General features: G+C 35.2%; 3 protein-coding genes across 10 annotated transcripts; 1 reads left to right on the top strand and 2 right to left on the bottom strand.

Moving 5' to 3' along the window:
• Window positions 1-241: 241 nt before the first annotated feature.
• LOC124310262 (uncharacterized) lies at window positions 242-22,879 on the top strand. The gene is made up of 23 exons (XM_046774074.1): window positions 242-376; window positions 5,874-6,011; window positions 6,139-6,346; window positions 6,431-6,824; window positions 7,028-7,491; window positions 7,687-8,009; window positions 8,224-8,483; window positions 8,550-8,820; window positions 9,776-9,964; window positions 10,292-14,404; window positions 16,847-16,945; window positions 17,140-17,273; window positions 18,779-18,928; window positions 19,272-19,380; window positions 19,512-19,862; window positions 20,020-20,417; window positions 20,602-20,818; window positions 20,902-21,028; window positions 21,158-21,372; window positions 21,669-21,811; window positions 21,875-22,038; window positions 22,159-22,547; window positions 22,623-22,879. Exons 1-23 carry the CDS (start codon window positions 242-244, stop codon window positions 22,680-22,682), a joined length of 9,051 nt encoding a protein of 3,016 aa, XP_046630030.1. The 3' UTR covers window positions 22,683-22,879.
• On the bottom strand, window positions 16,831-18,714 carry LOC124308467 (60S ribosomal protein L11). The gene is made up of 5 exons (XM_046771203.1): window positions 18,585-18,714; window positions 18,119-18,262; window positions 17,398-17,547; window positions 17,145-17,292; window positions 16,831-17,006 (listed from the first exon to the last, which is right to left on the bottom strand). The coding sequence occupies exons 1-5, from the start codon at window positions 18,588-18,590 to the stop codon at window positions 16,879-16,881; spliced, it is 576 nt and encodes a 191-aa protein (XP_046627159.1). The 5' UTR covers window positions 18,591-18,714; the 3' UTR covers window positions 16,831-16,878.
• A 143-nt stretch (window positions 22,880-23,022) lies between the features above and the next one.
• Window positions 23,023-26,658, bottom strand: LOC124308407 (zinc finger protein 385A-like). 8 transcript variants are annotated; one of them, XM_046771121.1, is made up of 6 exons: window positions 26,557-26,658; window positions 25,417-25,641; window positions 25,139-25,277; window positions 24,876-24,905; window positions 23,458-23,600; window positions 23,023-23,379 (listed from the first exon to the last, which is right to left on the bottom strand). In XM_046771121.1, exons 1-6 carry the CDS (start codon window positions 26,572-26,574, stop codon window positions 23,212-23,214), a joined length of 723 nt encoding a protein of 240 aa, XP_046627077.1. In that variant the 5' UTR covers window positions 26,575-26,658; the 3' UTR covers window positions 23,023-23,211. The 8 variants fall into 8 exon arrangements, with proteins under 8 accessions (XP_046627077.1, XP_046627069.1, XP_046627091.1 ...); XM_046771113.1 differs by having other exon boundaries at window positions 26,521-26,589; XM_046771135.1 differs by lacking the exon at window positions 26,557-26,658 and adding an exon at window positions 26,435-26,541.
• Window positions 26,659-26,714: the final 56 nt, after the last annotated feature.

Here is a 26,714-nt window from a genome sequence, read left to right as displayed (position 1 = left end):
AAAACATTAACTGTTGAGTGATAGAAGAAGATAAGGGACATGTGTGAGGATTGGATATTTGGTAGAACAGTGGGCAGTTCCTCGATACCTAGTTGTATGAGGTGAAACAGTGAAAATGTGACGTGAAGTGGGCGGCGAGGCTCGGCGAGGAAGAGTGTCGCGCGGCAGTTGTACGAGCGGCGCCGAGTGCGCGGGTTCCCTGGGTGGTGCTTTGTGAAAAATCAGTGAGAAAATTTGGAAAATGGAGTCCAAGGAAGGCTACGCTGAGCTCTGCAGGCTCTGCGCCTCCTACGACGCCATAAAAATGGACATTTTTGGTAAAGAGGGACGGAGTCGACAGCTTGTCGACAAAATTCAGACCTGCCTTCCCTTCAAGGTAAATCCCAGACATGTTCGTTAACACCTACGCCATCGAGGCCGTGCCAGGGTCGTCGCTACGGCATCGTTGTATGTTATACGCGGCGATTTATCCTCGTTCTTGACTATACATTCAACCACGTTCGCATCTCCTCCGGTTCGCTACAAGAGGTATCGTAACGCAACGACTTCCTCGGCGACGCCCAGAGATTCTTTCTTTCTCGCAGCTTCAACGCAACGTCTACGAAGCTAGGGATCGGGCGACATTTTGCGCATTGGAGCTCGACGTGTAAGATCACGTCGTCATCGGGACGACGGTTAATCGTGTTGATCGCGTATACGACAAAGTCTTCAGCCAAACTTATGGTCGATCATTCGTTTTCTACGGATATCTAATGATTTGTTTAAAGAAATGGCAATTTTTGCGATGTATAGTAACAATTTATGCTTAAAATTGAAAACAAAAAATTTTGTCAATAATTATAATGCTGAAATGACCGTCGACTTTTTAAGCGAATGCACAAGCTTGCATGTAGTACATGCATACACCCACAGCATGTATTTTGTTTATATTTACAATAGTTGATACAATAATGACTAATACCAAACAGAGTATACGTTAGAGTTACACATTTTTTTGTTCTTCTATTTTCATTTTGCTCCTATGAATCTGACAGTTATTCATCGTCAACTAGTAATTTTCAAGGTTAATTTAATCGCTTCGTTCAACTTCCACGTGTTGATTTATTCCTCGTTGCTTTCACGCACGGTTATTATGATAAGTTAATTTCCTTCAATATGGGATTCTTTCTAACTCCAATAACCGATTCTATTAATCTACTCAAGTTGTGGTCAGCAATGTGCTTCAACTTTACACGAATTTACAGTACGCTCAAACGTGTGTTTACATTCGATTACACCCTTATACCCTTGCGCACGCTATCTCCCGTGCATTCGTCAAACACATTCATCTGTACATACATTAGATGCTACGAAAATCATGAAAATCAATGCGATTGAAACAGGGTGTTAGATTTACGATTTAAAAAAGGAGTAACAAACAATATTTACCTGCGTATTAATTAAATCTCTATGTTACTGCTAATTGTTATTACTCTAAACATACTTTTATTTCCATTTTCTAATTCATAGTATAATACACGATGCATTAACATTTCGAGTTTGCATCAAGTTACTGAGTGGATACACATATCTTGTATCAAAATTATAAGAAAATTGAAGAACTCGAACTTGAAGGTCTTTGTGTAATAACATCATTAGTGGTCTGCTACGTAAGTCGAGGATAATCGTGGTATATTTTTTATTATCTCGCGTCCACAACAGCTTGGTTCTCCGAGCAGTAGGTATGTCGGGTCGGGTGCGGTTGTTGGCTACGTGGAAGACGAGCCATGTCCCGGTGCCTCGGTTGTCCCCTCTTTTCCTCTTTCCTCTTTCCCTTGTGTCTGCCTGCCCTCTCCCTCGCGGAAGTTGGCCGTCTGCTAGCGCGACGACAGCGAACCCTGGGTCCCCGGGTGGGTCGGGTCGGGTCGGCTTAAGAGCTCGGCTCTGCGTTTAGCCTCCCTCCGGCCTCCTGAGCCCTGACGCATCGTCCTAAGCGATAAATGCTCTCGGTAGGTTTTACCCGTTTTACCCAAGTTTTCCGCTGCATTTCGCTTTGTTACTTGTTAAAATCCCGCATCCCGCATCTCGCGTCTTCTATCGCGTTATTTTGTCTTATTCTTATGAACATTCGACGCCTGTTATCGTGGTTTACTTGACGCAATCGTTGAAAATTAACGTTCGCAGATGAATACTATATACGTTGTTTCAACACACGGCCTTCGAATTTTTCGGTATACAAACGGACGCGCGACTTTTCCTTCGTATTTCTTCCCACTGTTACTTTGACAAGAGTTTTTCCAGGCAACAAGAAGCCTGTCATTGTTTACTCAAACTCACCTCGACTCATTTGAAAAACTCAACTCCGATTCAAATGTTGGGATCTTATCGTTAGATTCTGCGCAGAGATAATTTTCAAACGGCATGCTTCCTCTCTGTCGGTACAACTAAACATTTCTCGACGAAGCGTTACGATTCAAATGCATAGAAAAAATCCTGGAATATTCTTATTTCGATTCATGAACTTTTCATTTCAGTTTGAAATCATAAATAGCGTTTGCAAATTTGTCACACTTCGAAAAGAGTCGAGACAAACTATTCAGGAAATTACAGTGAAATAAAGACCGTTCAATTTTGAGATATTTTCAAACTCTATTTAAAATATTTTTCGTGCATTGCCGTACATAGCTATTGACAAGTATCTGTAGCTAGAAAATATTGATTGCCAGTTGTGTACGAAAGTCTTGCGAAAATCATTCAGGGACAGGAAAGAGGAAAAAGTAAGTTTGTCTTGTGGTAATTTTATTTCGCATGTTCCGTCGCGGTGAGAACGTATCGAGATCCATTCCAAAATCCGAAGCTTTCTGCAATTCACCTGCTTCGAGCAGCCATGCAAGAACATCAGCTCGCGCAGCTGCACAACTGGCTTCGGACGTACCGAGCTAGTCGTCTTGTCCGCTGCTCAAGACGGCTGCGTAATCTTACTGCACGGCTATGTGTGCATTCTGCTCATTCGCATACATGCCATGTGTTTATACATGCATGTCCATCACTAACGCATTGTTTTCCCTACCTATTTCAATAAGTATATCATTACACACGCAATAACGCATTAAATGCCTACGTTCGATGGTGCAACCATCACGCCGGCATTATTATATACCTACCCCGACGAAACTTTCAGGTCGTGATAACCCGTTGGAGTCCCCCCATTGACAGTACCGTTAGGTTGAAATAAAACCTGACCGGCCTGACCTAAGTACCTGCCTTGAAAATCTAAGGACCTACCTGCCTTTATGAAAATTGGCACGGATACCTGCGGAACTGTGTAGTCGCAAACTTAACGTACTTGGTTTTGTACGGACATGAATATAAGATTTATTGCCATTTATTGTACGGAGGATAAAGTGAAATACGTATTTCACGGCGACACATTTTCTTATCCGATATGTATTCATTTCCAGGTAATACAGGTAGAATGGATACAGGAGGTGACCAAACGGTGCGGGTTTGAAATTCCGAATTACCTGCTAGTTTGACGAAGCCGAAGTCAGTATCGTTACTCAGGGTTCGTACACACAGGGAAAACCGGGAAAAATTAGGGAATTTCTTACAGCATGGAAAAGTCAGGGAAAAGTCAGGGAGTTTCGAAATTAAGACTGGAATTTTGAGTCTATCGAAGAAATAAACTCGTTGTTATACAAAGTACCGTCAATCTCAATAAAAAAATAGATCCCACTTAAAATTTTGTTTCGTCGCACCACTTCATACATTCTATGTATATTACCTAATACCGAACCTTGTGTCGTTTTTTTTTTTTTTCTTACGGAAAATTGCGGACTGTTTGTAAATTGATAGTCAGATAGTAATAAGTAATATTGTAGGTATTCGTGACAATGTGTAAAAAAATTGTCATTAATCAGTGGCATATTTCATGAAAGGTTACTGGAAAATCCCATTTTCAGACTGGAATGCCTGGAAAATTCAGGGAATTTAAGATTCCAAGAAGCGTACGAACCCTGATACTGTAACGAAACATCAGTGAAAACTTCATTATTGTTTAATTTTAGAATGACTTTCAATGAGTTGGCTTTTCCAAATATTAATGTATTTTATTTATCGTGGTTTACTCAATTTCAGACAATTCTGAAGGTGTGAAGTAACGATTTGTCCTAAACGTGCATCCCTACAACAACATTACTAACTCCAACCTCATCTAGTTTCAGCGTCATAATAATTTTATGTTTCTTCCGCCAAATAGAGTTTAATTAAAATTTTTGGAAATAGAAAAATGCAGTTCGGTTTTATCCTCATAATTCTATAAAAGTATTGGGGGTTCAAAGTATTTGACAAAATTAGGATTTTGCGACTTCACTACCTCATTCAAATGAACATTAGAACGTTTGGCTGCTAATTCTGGCTGATAGTTTCAGCCTCGTATCCATCAGACGCAAAGTTAAATCCTAATAATTATACGATTGTCACGATAACAATCCGCGCCTGATGCAGCTTAATCGTCTAATCGTATATCCAACGTTACTAGCTCATTTAATAGTAATCTTTGTGCAACCAAATAAAAGAGACTGATTGACGATTGCGAGTTTCAGCGATTACGCGAGAGTCGATTACACACGAGTTACATGTCCGCGGTAAATTACAGTAATTTTTATGCGTGCGGTATTACGAAATCCCACTTCCGTATACACCAACGTGCGGTGATGGATAGCTAAAAAAATAGTCGTAAAATAAAATAAGTGGGATATCGGTGTCCCTGCTTTGCATGGAGTTCATTTTAAATTTGAATTCCAAGTAGCTTGATCAAAAGCCGAAATTAGACGCATGTTATGTATTTATACTTGTTTGCATTTATCCTCGTTAACTCAGTATAGCTAGTTAAAGTTATGATGGAAATTTTTTTAATTATTCGCAATGAAAGCAAAAGTAAAGTAATCGCGCCAGTCTAGACATCGGGAGAAAGTAAAAGAAGTCACGTGCGCCGCTGACTCAAGGTAATTCGTGTATTTGGATTTCGAGAATATATAGATATATTTCCGACCAATATACGTTACTTTCGATTATAGTATATGTTGAACAAATTTGCCGTACGATGATAATACTGTTATCCATCTCTGCAATATTTTTTTTTTTGTTACATAAATAAACAACAGGGCGGCTAGGTGGTCTAGTGGAGTAAGTCTCTGGTAAAGCATCTCTAAATACCAGGTTCGATTCCTGGCTCCGTCATTAATTTTTCAACTCACCTGAAAATTTTCGAAATTGTACTCTTTCTAATAAATAAAAAACACCATCAATCATCAGCGTCCTATCCTTTTCTATCAATAGACCTATAATTGTCTAATATTTAATATATGTAATCTAAGTTGTCCAATTCTGAATTTTTATTTGTTTATAATTTTTTAACAACATGAAATTGGATTATGGTTAAAGTTATTCGGATGCAACACTGGTTGTTCTTGACACAGTTTAATGCATGTAAGAGTTGTTTTAAAAATGCTCTCAACCAAGGATGATGAACCCATGTGCATAGTAATTCAATGTCTCCTTAATATGTGCTTTATTCAATTCTTGTGCTTGTTGTACTTAATTAATTCATTCAAGAGTAAAATACCTTGACCTACATAGTAAATAGTAAAGTAACACTTTCTCTTTTGTCCTTTCATGAATGAATTGGGACTCAGGGAGTTTTTAATACTATCAATCCAGTTGTTTCTTATTAATTTCGAACCTGCTTGTACTGACGTTTTTAATACATAGTCGGAAAATTCAAATGAGAACTTTTGTATAATACGTTCGCTCTTCCTAGAATACACAGATAAAAACTGTAAAACTGTGTAGGGTAAAGTCGTTGGTTAATTAATTTTTATTTCATTTTTCAGATTGCAGAAAATGACAGGCTACCGAAATGTCTTTGCTATCGGTGCATGTATAATTTGGAAAATTTTTACGACTTCAGAACAGCATGCGTTAACGCAGTGGCCCTACTTGAGAGATATCTGCCGCCCCATCACAGTGATGTAAGTATCTTCTTTGTCTTTTGTTTGAAATTAAAAACTTATGTACAAATCACGGTGTAATAGGTAATAAATTGACAAAGAGGTGTAATAACATATCCAACAATCCTTTTCATATTGCACAACCAAGATCGGGGATGGAACACAAAACCACGGCCATCAGTTTAATCAGCTGCATTCAGAACTCCTTAAGGAAAAAGAAAATATGCCAATACTCATTCCAGAAGCCCCCATAGTAAACCCCAACGGTGCTTTAGGAACTCCACCAAGGTTGAATTCGGATGGAGAAGCAGATCATGAAATTGAAGAGATCCTCGATCACGGTGTCAGTGATGATGGTGAGTAAATTTAATTATTAATTAAACGATTTTGGCTTCATTGCTCTCATTGAGTATATTGCTAATTGCGCCATACTGAGATAGGTGCAGATGATCACGATGACCAAAAATCAGAAGAATATGAAATGGATATGGAAACAAACCCAAGTGACTTTTTGGAACTGACATCCATGGTGACTGAAGATGTGGATGAAGGTGACCCTCTCAATCTTCCAGGGGCTAGTAATGGATCTGGTATATTTCAACATACTTCAGAACAACACGAAGTTTATGTCTGCTCTTTATGTAACAAAGCGTTTAGTTCGAAAGGACACTTGTCACTGCATGCTAAAATTCATGCTGGAGCAGGTGATATTGTTGGAGAAAAGGTCATCACTGATGATCATACATCGTACAAAAGGCCGTTTCAATGTGATTTATGCAACAAATCATACTCCACTGCGAAACATAGGTGGGGTCATGTATCTACTGCCCACAGGTGAGCTAATTGTCTGATCCATGGTAACTGTCACGTAGAAATAGTTTTGTATTCATACGATTTGTTCATTATGTGAAATATTTTTGTGGATTAGAAGAGTGTTTTCCTTAAATGTCAATTAACATTTATTTCTCAATTATTATTTTGTAATCTTTGAGTTCTTTCAAATTATTACTGTAATCATGTTATTTTATTTACTTTAGAGGACATCCAGCAGTGACGTGCAGGTACTGTTCACGGATTTATTCGACAAGAACAAATTTGGAAGAGCATGTGAAGGCGCGGCACTCAGGTTTACCGCCACCTCCTGCGTTGCCGCTGCCCTATGTTCAACAAGATAATAAATTTCAGTGCAAAACATGTCCAAAAATGTACACAAATGTGACAGATTTGAACAAGCACAGTCGGGTATGCGCTGGGGAACGAAAGAAAGAAACTTCCAACAAGATTTCTATGCAAAAAATTACTAAGACTGTTATTGACACATCTGATTTGTCAAGTTTAGACTCTGACGATGAAGGTAAAGATTATAGGGATGCAAAAGCAAAACTGGCAAAAAATCCCCAATTAACAATTCTTAAACAAGCCTTGACAAAGAAGGACAATTTCAAACGAGATTATGACGAACGAAGAACAAAGCAAAAACCGAAGCAAAGATGTAGAACAGGTAAATTTGTCGAAAACGTAACACATTAGTCTGTTTCATATTTTTTTATTTTTTTTTTTTTATTTTTTATAATTCTTATAAAAATTCTCGTACCCTTTAATATTTCGTCTTCTTTTTCAATATTAATCAGATGTTCAACTTGTCATGAATGATGTAAGAGTGAAACGTTAACAGCAACATTATATTACCAAACAGATAGCAGTGAGACAGATGGACAGAAGAGGTGGTATTGTGAGACCTGTCCGCAGAGCTTTACGTCTGTGGATAGTCTCAAAGAACATGAACTCACTCATGATGCTGACAAACCTTTTATTTGTATCCTGTGCGAAAAAGATTTTTCATTGAAGTCGTCGCTAAGTAGACACATTGTGGCATCTCATGGCGTCGATCCGGGTCCAATAATTGATAGTGATAAATGTCTGAAAAGATCTGCAGCTTTGCAGATATCCAAAAAACCAAAAGAAACAGTAACCAATGACCACAGCAGGGATATTTCGGAGTCCTCGATGTCCCCTCAGGTATACTATAAGTCTATCTAGATTGAAGTACATTTACTCAATGCTAAATGTATGGCTAGAACTCGATGAAATTGACGTTTCGTTGATGTTTATTTAGTACTTCACAAAAACTTAACTTTTTACATTCTTAGCCGTTTTTCAATCTTTTATAACTCATGATAGTTCATAGGTTCTGCAATTATATTCCTATGAATTATTTATTGAATTATTACAGGGTAACCTTGATAATGAATCAGAACATGAAAGCAGTCCGGAGAACATGATTGAAATTGAAACTGTTTTCGTCTGTGAAATATGTACTCGCGATTTCAATGATCGTGCTTCACTGTGGTTGCATATTCGAGCAACTCATAAAGAACATGCAGCATTTGCATGCGGCGTGTGTTTGAAAATTTGCTCTGATAATACTCAGCTGCTGAATCACGTCAATATGTACCATGGAGGGTCTAAGTTACACGTTTCTGAACAGCGAAGGTAAGATTCTTTTGTCATTTGGTTCTAAAGTACTTTATCACTGAATATGTACATTGCTTCTTTCAGGTATAGTTGTACAATTTGCGGCAGGCAACATGATTCAAGAAAAAAATTAATAACACATGTCTCCATACACAATATTGACTCTGGCTATGACCCAGCCGGTTTTGTTCAGCTCAATAGTAATTACTATAATGAAAATTTCAACGGTAACGAAGCAAATGATCAGACATTAGAGTTTGATGGTGACGAAGGTGAAAGAATGGATTGTTATATTTGTAACAAGTCATTTCCTAGTGAAGATCATCTTATACGCCATCAAAGAAATGCTCACAAGGTAAAATTGTATGGTATGAAACTATGAAATATGAACAGTTATTTTTCAACTTTTGAAATGATGATTGAAGAACAAAATTTATTCAGCATTTATTGAACAAGTCCTCAATCAAGACGTTTCAAGGGTAATATATTAAATTCTTGCGGTTTTCTAATTATACAAGGTTAACCAGGACTACCCTCCCATAGGCTACCAATGTATTCCGCATGAAAGTCTGCGACTAAAACGTTTCTTACTTCTCATAGGAAATTTGTCTTTTGGGTATTACAGCCGTTTGAAATTGGCTAATCTAGTAGCATCTGATGCCGCAGAATAGAATGCGATCGGCAGCTCATGGATTTCAAATGGCTGTAGTTCGCAAAGAACAAATTTCCTATCAAAGGTGAAAAAACCTTTCTGCCGCAGACTTTTATGAGAAATACATCGGTAAACGATAAGGCAATAGTTCTGGATCAGCCTATACATCTGAATATACCATAGTTATAAAAATTATCACGACTATTTGGGCACAAGCCTCTCACAAGTCTTGTTACCAGATTAGCTGTTTCAGAGAGTAAAAGAATGTTTTTCTATGCAGATTGTTCTTATTTCATAATTGAACAGTACTAGTCTATAAGAATAAATAGTCCTAAGAAATAGGCAGATATATGCTATGACTGATAAAGCACTACTAAAAGTGGTGATGTCAATGTGATCAAATAAAATACACGTACTCTGTAAAGAGCATTGATTCTATTTAGTAGTATGACCAATACCAGTTCATTATTGTTTTATGAATTGGTCAAGTAGTCTTTTACAAACATCTATTTTTAAGGATCATATAGCATAATTTCACAATAACATTTCGTATTTTTGTGAAGTATTCAGGTGATATTTATCAGTTGGAATACTGATTCCGAGATACGTTTACAACAACGAAATTGCAAATGATTAAACTTGTCACTTCCTTTTTCAGTCTGAACCATTGGCACCAATCGGAGATTCTGCTGGCAATGGAAGCGGAACTGGTTCTGTGAGTGGTAATGGAAATCGAGCACAGTATCATTTATTTTTCGTATGTGAATTATGTGGTAGTTCTCACCCAAGCAAATGGGAACGCTGGCTTCATGTCAGTAGTATTCACAGCAATGAGCCTGCTATTAGAGTAAGTTTTTAGTTTATCATGTGTTTCTTCTCCTATGGCATAGTATTCAATTTCAAATAAGTTCAACTTTTGTTATTTCATATTGTCTTGAATATAGATGCTGGATTTACAGATGAGATTCATTGAAAATGAATGTGTCGACAATTTTAATAACATAATTACAAGCAGGTTTCTATTTCTTAACACAGTAGGCTCGTGAAAAATTTTCTCTGAGAAATAAATTCATTATATTTGATTTCGTTTACTTTAAAAATTCGATGCAAATATTATTTTTTGGAATCAAAAACGAAATAATGATAATAATTCAAAAATTTTTGTTGCATTTAGTGTGAACGGGACACCTGTGGCAAAATTTTCGCAACTAGATCATTGCGCAATGAACATGTCCAACATCATTCTGCTCAAGGCGCATCCCCGAATACCTGTGAAATATGTGGAAAACTTTGGGGTAGCCGAGTTGATTATTGGAAACATGTGATGGGCGTTCATTCAGATACCGTGCCTTTAATTTGTGGAGTTTGCCTGAAGGTTTTCCCTGACGTAATTCAACTAAGTGCCCATGTAAAAGCCAAGCATTGGCCTCTTACAAATGGAGATTTTAGTTGCGATATTTGTGGTAGACCATATTCGAACAAGTCGAAAATGTCCAGACACAGAAAAATTCATGGGCTGGATGTAGATAGTTATATAAATAGCAGTGTTCTCGAGTCAATTACCGACGCCGCCAGGATTGATTACAGCATTCCTGATCCAAATTTGAGCTGTGAAATGTGTTCTAATTTGAAATTTGCAGATTTAAAAGAATTATGTACTCACAGACGAAATATTCACGGCTTGTTCCCGTGTGACTTATGTAACAAATTTTACGGACGGACGTCTCACTTATGGAAACACGTTAATCGCGTGCATAAAGGACATGAGGATGTAACGTGCAAGTACTGTTCAAAGACAAGTGCTTCGAAGGAACATTTAGCTGCCCATATTGCAAAAATTCACAGGTATGAACCAGAGACTAAAAAAGAAACACGGGAATCGATGAGTGTCAAATCACCAAATCCAGATGATGAAACTCCTCATCATTGCGAAAAATGTAACAAAGGTTTTCACAAACGGTATCTATTACGTCGTCATATGAAAGGTTGTCAGAACTACCGAAAAGACCCTGGGGCATTGCTAACTCGCTGTAGAGCTTGTGAAAGGATATTCAAGGATCGTGCCAGTTTGCAAAAGCACATAGAAAACCATCATAGTACGTATATGTGTCACCTCTGCAATGAAGAAGTAACATCAAAGCTAGGTATTATGACTCACAACAGAGTTCATCATATGAACCATCCTGAATTGACTTGCGATCATACCAACTGCAAGAAATTATTCAGAACCAGGGAAGATCTGGAATCTCATAGAAAAGATCACAAATATCACAATACACCAAATGTCTGTGATTTTTGTGGTGACACCGTGGAAAATAAGCTCAAATTGAAAATGCACATTTTATCTCTACATAGAAATGAAATCGGTGTTTCTTGTGGAGTTTGTTTGATTCCAATGAAGGATCCCAAGGAATTAAAGAGACATGTAGAGGCCGTTCATAATCATATTTTATCAAAGCCAAATACCTGCAAGGTATGCGGCAAACAGTATGCTTCCAAGTGGAAAGCTTTCGATCATACAAAAAAGTGTCACGGAAAAGTATTCCGGACTTGTAAACAATGTCTTGCTGTCTTCACCAAAGATGAGGCGCTGAGAAACCATTATGCTAATGTTCACAATGTTCCAAAAGACCAGTTATCTGGGTTCAATTATCGATTAGAGACGTTGAGTGGCAAGCCAGACGACTATGAACCAGCAGCCTTACTTGTTAAAGAAGAACCGGAAGATTTAGACTTTGAAGAAGATGCATGCGATGAAGATTCTAGCGAGCTGAAAAGAAAGAGACCTTTAAGTGACACGTTTGATTGCGATCTATGCCACGAGATATTTTTAAATGATGAAACATTGACCCAACATTGTCAAAATGTCCACAACACGAATCCTCTTAGGATGTCGAAAAAATCGAAAACAGATTATGTAAGTGCTAAAAGAAAAATGAGGGAGAGAGAAAACTTTGAATGCAAAAATTGCGGAAAGCAGTTCTGCACAAAAACTTTGTTTTGGAACCATATCAACGTTTGCACAAAACGTAATAGTGTAAACAAAGATAGTAACAATAGTTTTCAAACCTCAATTCTTGAAGCGCATTTGAAAAACAATAATAAAATAAAAAAAGAAGAGCCTGACCCTATTCTAAACGAATCAAATTTGAATATACCAGACTTCAATTTATTTGAGGACATAAACATGCAACTTTCAGCTCAAAAACCTATTCCGGATCTAATGCCCATATCCTCAGTCAAAGGAAATTCAAATAGTAAGTACCCACGTAAAGATTCTAGAAAAGTTTACGATGAATCAACAAATACGGAGTGCGCATGTGAAGTTTGTGGAAAACAGTGGCCAGCGAAGAAACATCTATGGCAACATCTGATTCGTTTTCACAGAGTCGAAGCAGCCGTTACCTGTGGTGTCTGCTTGAAACTTTGTCAGACTTATGAGGAATTAGCAAATCACTTGACAGCAACACATGCAGCGATTCTGACTGGCGAAGGAAACAACTTTACATGTAAAATATGTGGGAGATATCACAATGCAAGAAGTAAATTGTGGTTGCACATGAGTATTCATATAAATTATCATGGTATTGAGTGGTGTCAGGATTGCCAACAAGGATTCGAGGACAGAGAAAAATTGACTGAGCACTTGGAAAATTGCACAGGAAAACAAATTGAATTTGATGATCATAGTAATGACATAGATGCAAGTGTACAAAATGAAAATGATAATGAAGATAAGGGCAGTTTGATAGATGAAGATAATTCATTGATGGAAGAAACAGAAGAGTTAGAATTTGAGTCTGAAGCAGAAGATCATGTAACAGAAAATCACGAGGACAGTAACAGTGATGTTTCACACAGTGATGCTGGTACTGGCAATACAAGCGACGAGGAAGAAGACGACATTGACAATGAAGAGGACGACATTGACAATGAAGAGGACGTAGATGATGGTGAGGAAGTAAACGAAATAGATGACGAATCTGGAACACAGAGTAGAATCACGGGAGATCTCAGTAGTGATTCACACAGCGAAGACGAGGATTCTGAGCATAGCAATAATGATTTAAATGAAAAAGAAACTAACGATGTAAGTGTTCTAAGTGACAGCAATGAGACAAACATCGTGGACACTGAAGATTATGGTGAAGATAAACTTCAGGAACACGGAAAAATTGTTGATATAATTAAAAGTCCAAAAATTGAAAATGAGAATGAAAAGGAAGATCACGATTCTCGAAACGTCGAAATGAAATTGCAATTACACAATGTTTATGAAAGAGAATTTGAAGAAAGACCTTGTGAACTACAAAATCAAGCACTTTTGAAAGAAGAGCCTGGAGATTATTTAGACGATGAGGGTCCGCCTATTTTAAGTCCAATGGTACCATTACCTGTGAAGACTAATATAGAAGATGAGGAAACCAATCAGTTTGATACAGTGCAGTATAAGTTAAGTCCAATAGCAGTGACAGCTCCAAGTTCTGAGAGCCTGACAATGGTGAGTGAACTAGACCAAATTAGAGATGAAATAGAAAAAAGTGAATCCTCATGGCCAGGTGCTTATTCGATAAAAGTCGAAGATGATGCAAGCACAATGGAAAATACGAATATATCTACGAATAATTTGACAGAAATTTTGGGATTAAACTCTGATAATGATCAAGAAAGTATGGAACTCCAAGATGTAGGTGCAAAGGTCGAGAGTGAAGCTTCTGAAAATGAGGAGGCTTCTGGAAACGAAGAGATCACCTTAAATGACATAGACGACAGATCAGATCGTGAAAACCATAATGAAGAAACAGTAGAACATAGTGATGAGCATCAGGAAGATAATTTGGCAGAAATTTCAAGTGTAGTTGACATTACAGAGGATGTATTTGATGAAAATTCGAACGAGGAAAGTGATGATATGGAAGTAGTAGATAATGAAGACACTGTGCAAATACCTAATTTAGATGGAACTGTACTTATGGTCGCCAATGATGCTGATGGTAATCAGATTCTAATACAGCGTAATGTTTCTGATTTGCCCAACGAAGATTCGAATCCCGAAGTGACAGAGTACATTTTACAAGAAGATAACGAATATGAAATAGATAACTATAATGTGACTTTAAACGAGGAGGATGAAATGCAACAGTCTGACGACAGTTCCGAGGTCTCTGAAGAAGTGAAGAATATTGAGTGTGAAGAGAATAGTATAGAAACTGAAAATAATACAGAAGCAGTAGAAGACGATCAGATATCTATCATCAGTGCCAAAAGAGAAGAAGTGTCAAGGACGTAACTTACTCTGTACAAATAAAATTAAGAAATTCATCAACTATTATAATAATCCAAAACAAACAATTTATTTTTTAACAAATCATGACTTTCTGGCTTAGATATATGTATTTTCCAGGAATTAATCATGATGTGAAAAATTCTGTGGGCATTAAACCACACTGAGTTTTATACGAGCATAAAGTATTACCAAAAATATTTCGTTGAAATAAAGTCGTTGTCTTACGGGCCAAAATAGACTCATTATTCAAAACAGAATATCTACTCATAATACGTTCTTATTTTAGGCAACATCATAGAATACCAATGCCTCAAAATTAACAATAAAAATAAGTCGACATTTTCTGAGTACCAAACTTGAGCACAAGTGGTAAAGTACAATTGAGCAATCTTTTTATTTTCAACCCAACCCTATATATACATAGTTACATATAATTGTGGAAATAAAGGATTCAAAACTCAGGGCTTAAATGTTTAGTGGCACAGGCATGGTCATGCTTTTTGTGCTATGAATATCCGAAATGCTACAGAATAATTTAAAATATCCGCAATATCGAGTTAAGGCCATATCAAGAAATTGTTATATCATACAAGTGAAATAACTTTTTAAGTTTCAATAAATTTGGCAAAATTTCAAATTTGCTTGAAGAGCACAAACTTGTTGAATGGTTAAACGTATAATAATGGTTACAGACCGTTCCCTAGCTCCTGTACCCCACACAAGCTATTAATAGCTCGTGGAGGATATACCCTTTCAGGAATAGCGGGTTTGTAAGTAATTATTGTTGTTATTATTATTATTATTGTAACATTCATAGTTCCGACTAAACTGTTATTTGTATAATATTGTGTTACGAGATAATTTGAATAATTTTTGTAATTTTCGGCGAACTTTCGTTGCAAAGTGCCAATTACTTGGTGGATCGGTAATTCTGATAATAGGACGATACGTAATCAAGTACGTCCGTATTTATTTGCCATATACACACACACACACACACACATATATTATATTTTACATATCAGTGTTACAGGCAGATTGGATAATCTGGAATATTCCACACATACTTGTATCGTCATTAGGCTTATGAAATTGTACACATATTACATATTCTACATGAATTTAGTATATACCAGGATCCGAGCGAGTTAACGTATTCCAACGACAAATTGTTTTATACGTGCAAACGTAATATATAACTATATCACTGTATAACTTTTCCGTTGCTTGACCCTGTCAGTAGATTTCGTGAATCATAATGAACTAGAGTCGCGACATATTCTCTACTAGTGCGTCTACTAAACTAGTCATAGATTATCTATTCGGCCTGAAACATCAATATTATTTATTGTATTCATTCCAAAATAATTATTAAATAGTATGACAGTTTATCTTCGTATTCAAATTACATAATTAATTGACTACGGATGACAAAAATTGAATGGTTGTGTTTACCTTGCCGATTTTTTACTTTGCTTATAGGAATTCTACAAATCTTAATTTCATTTGTGCTTTTCTTAAGATATTTTGAACATACTATTCACACCTTGAATACTGCAAAGAACGGGTCACAATATGAAAATTTAAAGTGGTGTAGAAAATGCTTTCTGGATATGTTCTCTGTAAATATTATAACATATTGCCGTCATTGAGGCAAGTAACTATAAAATTAAACTTTAAGTTGTGATAAAATGAAAAACAGTCATACTATATTTTCTATTGTATAATGACACTGTTTCGTTTAGACTTAAAATTTCATATATAAGGAAATGTATATTGTGATAAGTCGATCACTTGTATAAAAAAATCAACAAACCATTTACTTAAGTTCAACAATAATACAAAGCACGAGAATGAAGTTTATTTGATCATTAGTTAATTAAAATTGGATTAGTTGATCATTTAAATAGATAAAAATATATCATTAGAATTTGCTAACATAACAGTTATATAAAATGAAAACCTTTTGAAATAAATGCCTAAAGTTAATTTGCATAATTTTGTATTAATGTCGACGCTTGCTTATTTAGTGAATGCAAAATCTATATCTTTCTATTGACGTAGATGCAAGTCAAATTTAAATCGATTAAAAAAAGAACCTGTGAAATTGAAGTGAATCCACTTGTATAATAATGTTGAATATGGTTCAAGTTTAGTTATAAATATTCGTTTTACCCTGAATATATTACAATTGCACTCTATGACAATTGATCAACACATTATGCATAATTCATTTCGCTTCTTCCCTCCGGATCAATATTAAAATTTCTGACCCTGTCTGATTTCCGATGTTTTGTTAAAATAACTATCTACGTCTACCTGGTTAAAATTCTTTTCTTATGATCAAATGAAAAGTTGAACTGAGGTATTTCATCATCAGGATGGAAGTAAGGTGAAAAATAAGATAATCAAGGATTCACTTTTCTTTTTGTTTTTATTAAGGTAGTTCAAAAGCAAAATACAGGAAAAGTAAATTACTTTTTACCAGCCAGAATGATACCGTCATATTTCTGTTGGAACCACTTCATAGCATCTTCCTTGGTGAGTCTATGTTGGAAACCAACTTTACCAGTCTTCCTTCTTCTGTGAGCTACATTGAAACCTATAATAGTAAAAAAAAAAAAAAAAAAGAAAAACTGTTAATCATCAAATCTAACGATTTCTAGATTCACAAATTGAAGGATAGTTAAAGCAGTTTGTCTGACTGAGATCTCATGACGTAATATGGCAACTAGCTTACCAGGACGTCCAAGTACGACGTAGAAATCAAGACCGTAGATACCAATGCTAGGATCATACTTGATACCCAAGTCGATATGTTCTTGGATACCAAAACCAAAGTTTCCAGTACCAGAGAAGTTTTCTTTGCGTAACTCATATTCACGTACCTATGATAATGAAATATTGTTTATAATTGGACAATTTTCAGAATTGACTAAACTTCTTGCCATCTAGAATGGAACAACCCAAGCAATTTTTTGTATTTAAATCACCTTCAGACCACGCTCAAGTATCTCCTCAGCTTTTGCTCCTCTTACGGTACAGTGAACAGCAATCTTTTCATTACGACGAATACCAAACGAACGTACAGTGTAACGGGCCTTAGAAAAGACAGGCTGTTGTCCAGTAAGCTGCTCCAACACCTGTTTAAATTTCATAGAAGAATCAATTTGATATCATCAAATTAGGTTCTAGTTCATGGTTCCAATCAAGCTGAAGAACAATTACTGCATTGGAAAAACATTATGGTCAATGGTCAATACTACTAGAGTGAATCCACATGGCCAATTCCAAACATTTCAAAATATTTGCATGTCCTGCATTCTTAACTGAGGTTAACAACACGCATAAAGTAAGAACCACATTGCTAGTATATGAAATGTAACTATAAGGAAGTAGAACATTTTTGAAGGATTTTTACATGACTCATATACGCTAACTCTCAGCAGTTAGCATGTTAACGTGTTTGGAACGACCTGTGTAAGTTTACCCCATGTTGGGAATAGACGCCGTGTTAGAAAAACTAGAAATGTAACTCCTCTGAAGTAACATCCCCAGTACAACAAGTGGGCATGAGTTGCAAATGAGAAGTATTTTATTTGGCACATGCTCAAGAAGCTGGTAAACATCACTTATACTAGAGACATTTACGATACCAGATAATGTGCGTTATTATATTCATGTGAATGTTATACTTAAAATATAAGAATTTACCTTGGCAGCACGCGTTAGTCTGTCACCGGATTCTCCCACGCAAATGTTAAGGCAGAGTTTGCGAATTCGTACTTCACGCATAACATTTTTGGACGCATCCTTTGGTTCCTTTCTGGTCTTTTTCTCCGCTACTTTTTTGACGTCCTGAAAGTATGTTAAACATTTCAACAAACCCTTACTAGCCCACAGGCTTAAAGATAGATGTGTGCGAAGAGGTTATTTTAATCACGATGCTCTGCACGCGAGTCAAAAACAAACGTGGAAAAATGGTTGATTGGAACACCGACCGCTCTACTCGGTATGTAAAAATCGTATTTATCACCGCTATATTCACGGGAATATTAATTGAATTATTGGCAATGAAGTGTCGATTTCCGATTAGCGAGTGAATTATTTCATTACAACACCCGATCATGAAGATGTTATTGGATTCTGTAACGTATTTTAACGCCTGACGTGCACTCACCGCCATGATGGAGAGAAAAAAGGTTAAGGAACAGCGACTAGGAGACCTCTTTTGGCAACCTCGTGTCGCGACGGCAATTCTTGACTATGATCACTTGTACTTCCGGTTCCGGCGTTCAGATCTAAACGACTCTGTCTATCGCGTGGTCTATCGTGTGCTTTATTCAAACTTCAAACTTGATGTTGACATTTTTAAACATCGTGTCGAGTTGTATCTATGGCTGAAAAGAATCCCTTAGAAGGCTACGATGACCCAGAAGAACCTTTAGTTACCTCCGCTGACCCTAACGAGCGAAAATTAGCACGGAGACTCCGCATTCAGCGACGATTGGAGGCTCTCAAAAGGTCTGTGTAATAGTGCTTTTAACTTTCCGTAGCAACCAATTCATTCGATGTATTGATTTATTAACACTCACGTTTTAACAACGAGACTCGTCGATAATTATGCTGCACTGTTATTTGCAATTCCTGTTATTTTTTAGGCATAATAATAGAGGACTGTATTTTCAAATATTTTTAAACCCTTGGTTCGACATAACACATAACATTAGTAAATCAACTTACATTGTAAGGTACAAAGAATTAATTCGCACTGTAAATTGTTAGGATTCTAAACAATTGTCGAGGTTTTTCTCTCCTTGGTAGTTCTCTATAATAATATTACTAAATAATAATAAATTTATTTCAGGCAAGATGGAGAGGAAGAGGAAGTTGTTGTTGATAAATCATCGTCTGAGAAGCAAATCGACACTAGTGCTGATCTGCTGGAGAAATTAATATTAGAAGGTGAAGAGGCTGTAAGTTTCCTTAATGATGACATGTTATCTTAATTTAAAATGATTCATAAAATATATATGTTGAATTAATTAAATCATCACATGTAATAATGATTATCTATAGAGGCTTGCATACACCCATCTTTTTTTAGATATTGAATGTAAAAATTGCAAATGATGCAAGAGAAGTACATAGAAGAAATGAAGAAAGTGAGATTCGAAAGATATTATTATGCCAGCTGGAAGAAGAAGCGAAGCAAAGTATGGAAAAATATCATATTATAAATGAAAAATGGACAAGTATTTTGGCCTCAAAGGATCCTCTTGACATTCACTGCGAAATGAATTCTCAAAATGTCAAGTGCCTTGAAATTCTTGCGGAAAAAGATCGATTGATTGCTAAATTGAAACAGGAGTTAGAAGAGACCAATTTAAAGTTTACCACAGATCAGCAAAAGCAAAATGATGATATTAATCTATTAATGGAACGAATCGATAATCAAGTTAGTCCGTCATTCAGAGCTTTTAGTGAAATTTTATTCTTGAATGACGATGAGCATGAAACCTAGTTAAATCTTGTGTCACAATACCTTTTAGAACATAAGCTTCTGATAGAAACATCAAATTTGGACATATCTGTGTTTTTTTCTGTTTTTATAGATCAATACAATATCCAAGGCTTATCGGCGTGAGCTGGTGCTTATTGATAAAGCTATTGAATCAGAACGTAAGCTACTTTTAGCTACTAATGCCAAGAAATGGGAACAATTATACAAGCAACGTAATCAGGATGAAATAGATGGGGTTGAGACTAGAAAACAAATAATGCGTGATTATGATGTCGAGATGAAAAGAGTTATGATTGAACATCAGGAAGAGTATAGAGCTCAGAAAATTTGGTTTGAAACTGAGTACCAAAAATTACAACAAGAACTTCAACAAATGAAATCCATGTGTCTAATGAACATAGAAAAGCTAGATTACAGTTACTCTGTACTGAAACGCAGAGAAGATGAAAATACCATAATTAAGAATCAACAAAAGCGAAGAATAAATAAGTTAGCCTCTGTTGTCTTACCTTGGTTATAAAGATCCCAAATTATGTCTATGAGTTTCCGAATATATCAATTTTTGCTAGAAGGTTTCTTCAATTCTGTGTACTATAATATCATTGTAAAAATATTCAAAATAATGGTAATTCACGTAAAATTATGCTAAAATCTAGTATTTCTAAATTTTTAGACTGCAAGACACGGTTAATGGGTTGAAGAAAACTTACATAGAGTTAGAGGAAAATAGTACACTTGAAATACAAAAACTTACAGAACAAGTAATTAAGACTCATAAAAGTATTCTAGAATTGGAGCAGAAGTCCAATCATTTTACAGCAATTAATGAAAAACAATATCTACAAATTTGGGATATGAATGCAAGTATAGTTGGTGAACTGGCGAACAAAGTATGTTATTTAACGTATAGAAAGTCCCATGTACCTATTTAAGTTTCAAATGAGACGTTTTTCGTTTCTGATTATTTTTACAGATTCTGACAGTGGATCGTATTATCTATGAAAATACATTGGAACTAGAATGGGAACCTCCTGAAAAACCGTTGTTGCTTAAAGAAGACTTGCCTTCGTATCGTGGAGTTATCCTTGAAATTGATCAAAGTATTCTTTTATACTGACGGAATTACAACATCTATTAGTTAGGCCCACTAGATGCTGCAGTACAGAATTCTATATCATTTCGTAATAATATCGGTAATCAAGTATCGATAAGAGCAAATCTTTTTTCAGAAAAAGCAGAGGCGAACGAAAGACTTAAAATATCTGAACCATACATAGCTGTCACTTCATTGCCTGAAGTAAATGCAGAGAGACGTTTATTACATAACATTTTGAGTCAGATATCAGATCATACCGGATTTTTAATTGAAGACCAGCTTCGAGAACTACTTAATCCATACACAGTTGATGACAAAAATATCATTAGGCTTGACAGTGTGTTTCAAGTATGCTTTCTGCTATAATTTAATACTTCAATTATTGAAATCTAAAACTATTTTATACTAGTATTTTAGATCCTTCCTAAACGTTATATGTTTGTAAGGTAATTTACAGTACAAATTCAAAACGGCTTTGACCTGAATAATATTAAAATAAGTTTGGTTTTTGACAACCGTTTGACCAAAAAATCATTGTATTAATATCCAGATAATTGGCAAAACAGGTTCACAGTATTTGTATTAAGAGTAATATCAAAGAAACATATCATCAGAATGGTAATGATAATTGTGATTTATTTCAGGCATTGTCAATCAAATCTGAGGCCGACATAGACATGATGATGAATTTCTTTTTACCTTATATGTACTGCGCTACATGTACAACTGTTCCGTTGATCGGCAAACAATCTAATGAAACATTGATAGCAGCGGACTTGTGTGACAGGTGATTATTAGTTTCTGTGGTTTACTGTAACTATATTCTAATAAAACTGTATAATTTTAATAGTGATCAATATCCCAAAACGTGTGAGGAACATGAAGAAATGACTAATATACCACATCAGAAGACAGACACATCCTCTAAACTTGAATCATCGCATAGCAAAGATTTGAATGTCAAGAGGAGTTGTTATTGCATTGTACCTATAAACGCAGACTCTGAAAATGAAGGTTAGTTCTAAAAATGATTTACACTAAGTTTCTACCACTGTATTTTAGTCGTATGTACAACATAAAAAAACTATCCATACAATCAGTGATTTGAGGTACTGTAATACTTGTATCTTGCAGTTGATGTTATGCAAAAGAGAACTGTGGTTTGCGAAAAGAATCATCCTCTTATGACTCAATCTGTTTTTGTGTTACGCGCATTACAAGAATTTTTGACTAAATATCATAATGCTAAACGTGGTGAAGTGCCTTTGACATTTAAACAGAAGTTAAGTCATCAAGAACTGACTGTGTCACGCAATTTGTCAGTCGAAGATGTGACAGAGTTTTGGAGACGTTATAGAGATATTTTTCCTACAAAGAAAGAAAAACTCTGGGATGGACTCCTAATAGGATTACATAAGTATCATGAAGTACTCAAAGAACGCCATAAGCTGAATACTGAAACTAACATGCTACGTAAACAAAATTCTGAACTACGTAGACTGCTGGAGACTTACATGCAAAAGGTATTAATATGAACTGATGTTGAAAACGAACGAATATTAAAATTTCTTACAATATTTGTTACTAACTTATTTCAGCCGGCAAATGGTTTAAATTTACCGCCACTTGAACTGGGATCAAATAGCAGTATCGAGTAAATAAATTTGGTAATTAATTATCAGAGATCTAGTGATTATATTGACTTTTGGAGTAACAAATTTTCTACTCAAGCTTAAATAACTTAGAAAGTTATGTTTATAGAATACCACAATCATATCAAATATCTTGAATTTTTTACCCACCCAACTTGAAATTAATTGATTGCATAAAACTTGGCTCTCACATTTATCTACATTGATCTAATTATATAATAACAATAAATCTATACTGCTAATTTTTTCTAATACACTCTTCATCATTCAGCCATAATTTTTTTAATATAATTGCTAAATCGATAAAAAAATGTTCACATGGTCAATTAGAAAAACATGTATTCTGTATATTTAAATCTCGATTTTATTAGTCTCTTTTTTATGGGACGGGACAGATTAAAAAAAAAACGCTGCATAAACTATTATTGGAGTGATGTTTCATAACTAAGAATTACGGTCGCAATGATATCATAAACTCTAACTGAAAACACTTGTGTCAACTGGTAACAAAAATTTGTATAATAGTTAATACAACTTATGTATAATTTTCATAGCCATCTGGAATAAAATTGTTCGATAGCGATTTCATGTAAGACACAGAATTATCAATGCTCCTTTGTTTTTTTCTGTAGGGAACAAACCGCTTGTTCCCTGGGCTGTTAGTACTGTTCAGCTTCGCGCAATGCTTTTTTGACAGTATGTGCTGGAAAAAAAATGTGAAGAAAAAATTGAAACTATAATATTGTAAGCTCTTTAATGAACACATTATATTTCAAAATACCTCGTCATATTGGCCCTGAGAGTTGAATAACTTGTTGCAAATATCACATGTCAGGAAGGTACTTTTTGTCGGCAAGATGGGTCCTGCAGCAATCGGTGGTGTTATAAAACTGGCAAGTGATGCCTCTCTCTCATTCCACCCACCTAAGCATCAATGTAAGGTCAACACTATCTATCTATCACAACCGTGTATACACAGTGTTATGTGATAATAAATTAGCTTGAGCACTACATTCATGCCACAAAAATAGTCCAATTATACATACATTTATTTTGATTCTTATTCTTGAAATTACCTAATTGTAAAATATTAAAGTCTTAACTATAACGCATCATATTTGAGTACTTAAATGTGAGAAATGGAATGGGTAGATGAACTATTATGATCTGATTAGTAAATTGCTTTGGAAATGAATTCAAGGCACTTCAACGAAACTTTCACTTCGAAAAATTCTTGAAGGATATTGTATGCAACAGTTACAGAATACACAATACTAATGGTGATAAAAATGTTTGAATCAAGAAATTTTCTTTCAAATATAACGCTAAAGATGAAATTAACTCTATAATGTGGAAAGATCTTGTATGGCTTATGTGACTCAGTTTAATTGTATAAATGGTATTTGCATAAAAAATTTGTAAATTCAGTAGTAAATTTCTTGCCAATCTGTAGTTTTATTTCGTTTTAAATCTAATTTCTTCCTATCAACCTAAATATTGATATCATATTGTCATGAGAGTTATAAATAGCGATGTAAATCAACGATTATATACAGTCTTTTCCTTAAAGCTAGACATACATGCAGAAGCATTATTAAACGAAGCAACAAATAGTTAAAAAAATACAATATTAATATAACAGGTAACAGTGCAATAAATAAGTATTAATCTCTATCGAGTAACTATTGTTGAGCAGTGTACAATAGAGTTAATTAACGAGGAACTAAAAGCATATAGAATATGTAACAGCAACAATAACAACGTAAGAGATAACAGTGCATTAAGTAAATGTTAATATACAATATCAAAACAGCACCGTTTGATTAGTGTTGAGCAGTGTACAATAAAGGACTAAAAGTGTCTATTAGAATATTCTATAGCAACAATAACAATGTACAAAGTAACAGTACATCAAAAAAATATTAATAAATAATATTAAATAAGGCCGTCTGATTATTGTTGAACAGTGTACAATAACATGTTGATTAATGAAGGACTAAAAGCGTCAATTAGAATAGACCAGGCTCTTACATAAGTAAAAAACGAACGTGATTAAGAAAAGAAAACAAGCAATAACGAAAGTAGTCGAGCTGAACACAATAATTGTGACATTTCGCTCTTCCACTTTGTCCATGTAAAGCAATCGCTTACATCGAAAACTATCAGGCTTGGAATTTTTCTGCGAATGTGGTTTATTACCTTTTGTAGCCTTCTTTTTGTGACGATTGCCTATGAAACAAAATTTAAAACATTTGAGACGTCAGAAAAATTATACTGTGTAATTAATAACAGAGCACTCTACCTTGAGAAATATATCCAAATTACCATTTGTTTTTATTTAATAATCTTTATTTAAAACAAAAAGCTTTTTTTATATTTGAACTAATTATTTTCAATATGGTAATGATTCATTGTTGAACCAAAATTTTTCAAGTAAGATGGAAAACTAAATTTTGATATACCATTCAGATGTGTCTGCAGTTGTTGGATTGAATTCAAGGAAACATTGCAGACGTTGCACCGCAGCCCATTGGTTTCTTGATCCTTAGTGAAAGCAACTTTGGTATTGTCCAGAACGGCCATGATAGCCTTGGATTTTACCTGCAAAAAATTGGAATATTTAATCAACCTTTGCATACATTTTTGTGAACCATATTAATGATATTGAGCCCTATTACATATTTTGGATGGTTTATCGTGTAGGCTAAAGCTATGTGCCAATGAAAAATTATATGTGAACCTGCTTGGCATGTCGAGCACCCTGTAGGTGTGCGTCCAGAACTGTTTGGCTGGTGAATGAGAGGTCACAATCTTCACAACGGACATGTGGTTTCTTTGTAGGTAAATTTCCCATTATATTATCTACCACCGCTTTTGTTACTGGATCACTAATGGGTGTATTTATTACATTTTCTGTAGGTACTGCCATCTTGAAATTTCCCTTTATGTGAATGTAAAGTAATATCTGTAATAAAGTGCAAATTTAGAATAAACTTCAACAGGTAAATGTGTCTTCGAATCAAAACAAACTGAATAGCCTAACGAGAATGCTGTGAGATAGATGGTGTTTATAATTATCTGTGGTATATCATAATTCTCAAGGAAACGATGTATAAATATAAAAATCAATAGTTTTCTTGTATTCAACATATAATAGGATTCGTGAACGAACCAAAGTAAAAATCAAGTTTGAGCGTCAGCTTTTTATCAATCATAGCGTGCGAGAACACTTAATCAGGCAAGCACAAGTTCAGTTGCAATGTGTATAACTTTGGCGCATCATCTTTTTTTCATCATTTATAATACACATATAATCACAATATCTATGTTTTGGGTATTTCAACCAACTTTACAGTCTGGGATTTGGGTTGGTGTATTGAATGTTTGAGAGAGATGATTGCCATAGAAAAAGGTTTACAGCATGGAGTTCATCGTAAAGAAAATATGTCATGTTGTTTTTATTGCTCACATGGTGTATTTATTGTTAGATGAGGTTAACCACAATTTTCCAGAAAAATATAACTGTAATGACATTTCGCAATTATATTGTCGTAATACCAGAGCTATGGTAAAACGATTTTGGTAAACAATGAGCACTTGGTATAACGAATAACCTTCAATTTGATTATGAAGTGAATGGAATTAAAAATTGTGGGGATATACTTTTGTTGGTTAATAATTTGCTGTAATAAATGATAATTTGGTTTATACACATTATTCCGTCAATTGAACGAGCGAATTTCATTACTTGCGCATACTTGTCACTGGGATGGTGTCTCTGTCCGTTCAGGGTACATACTACAGGGTGCTACAGGGTACTACAGGGTACTACATCAATACGTACGGGAAAACAAAAATTCAAACGTATGTGTGTATGTACATGCGTGTAGCGTTGCATTCAGCGTCAATGTATCGAGTAAAATTTCATTGGGCTAAAGCGTTGGGTTGTGTGTCATAAGACCTTACATTGAGTATCATGTCCACAAAAATCTACCGGACAAATTAGAATCTAATATTCTTTCGCAATCGTTCAACTTT

This window comes from Neodiprion virginianus, chromosome 1, assembly GCF_021901495.1.
Source record: "Neodiprion virginianus isolate iyNeoVirg1 chromosome 1, iyNeoVirg1.1, whole genome shotgun sequence".
Taxonomy (NCBI): domain Eukaryota; kingdom Metazoa; phylum Arthropoda; class Insecta; order Hymenoptera; family Diprionidae; genus Neodiprion; species Neodiprion virginianus.
This window is presented reverse-complemented; position numbering and strand designations above follow the sequence as displayed.

Excerpts from the sequence above, each read along its gene's own strand:
- LOC124310262 (XM_046774074.1), top strand. The coding sequence starts at position 242 with ATGGAGTCCAAGGAAGGCTACGCTGAGCTCTGCAGGCTCTGCGCCTCC. Across the intron at positions 14,405-16,846 it reads GAGAAGAAGTGTCAAGGACG|GTAGTTCAAAAGCAAAATAC; the intron begins TAACTTACTCTG and ends GTTTTTATTAAG. Across the intron at positions 21,373-21,668 it reads GGCTTGACAGTGTGTTTCAA|GCATTGTCAATCAAATCTGA; the intron begins GTATGCTTTCTG and ends GATTTATTTCAG.
- LOC124308467 (XM_046771203.1), bottom strand. Across the intron at positions 17,548-18,118 it reads GACTAACGCGTGCTGCCAAG|GTGTTGGAGCAGCTTACTGG; the intron begins GTAAATTCTTAT and ends AAATTTAAACAG. Across the intron at positions 17,293-17,397 it reads TACTTGAGCGTGGTCTGAAG|GTACGTGAATATGAGTTACG; the intron begins GTGATTTAAATA and ends TCATTATCATAG.
- LOC124308407 (XM_046771113.1), bottom strand. The coding sequence starts at position 26,574 with ATGCAACGCTACACGCATGTACATACACACATACGTTTGAATTTTTGT. Across the intron at positions 24,906-25,138 it reads ACTGCAGACACATCTGAATG|GCAATCGTCACAAAAAGAAG; the intron begins GTATATCAAAAT and ends TTTGTTTCATAG. Across the intron at positions 23,601-24,875 it reads CAAAAAGAAGGCTACAAAAG|GTGGGTGGAATGAGAGAGAG; the intron begins GTAATAAACCAC and ends ATTGATGCTTAG.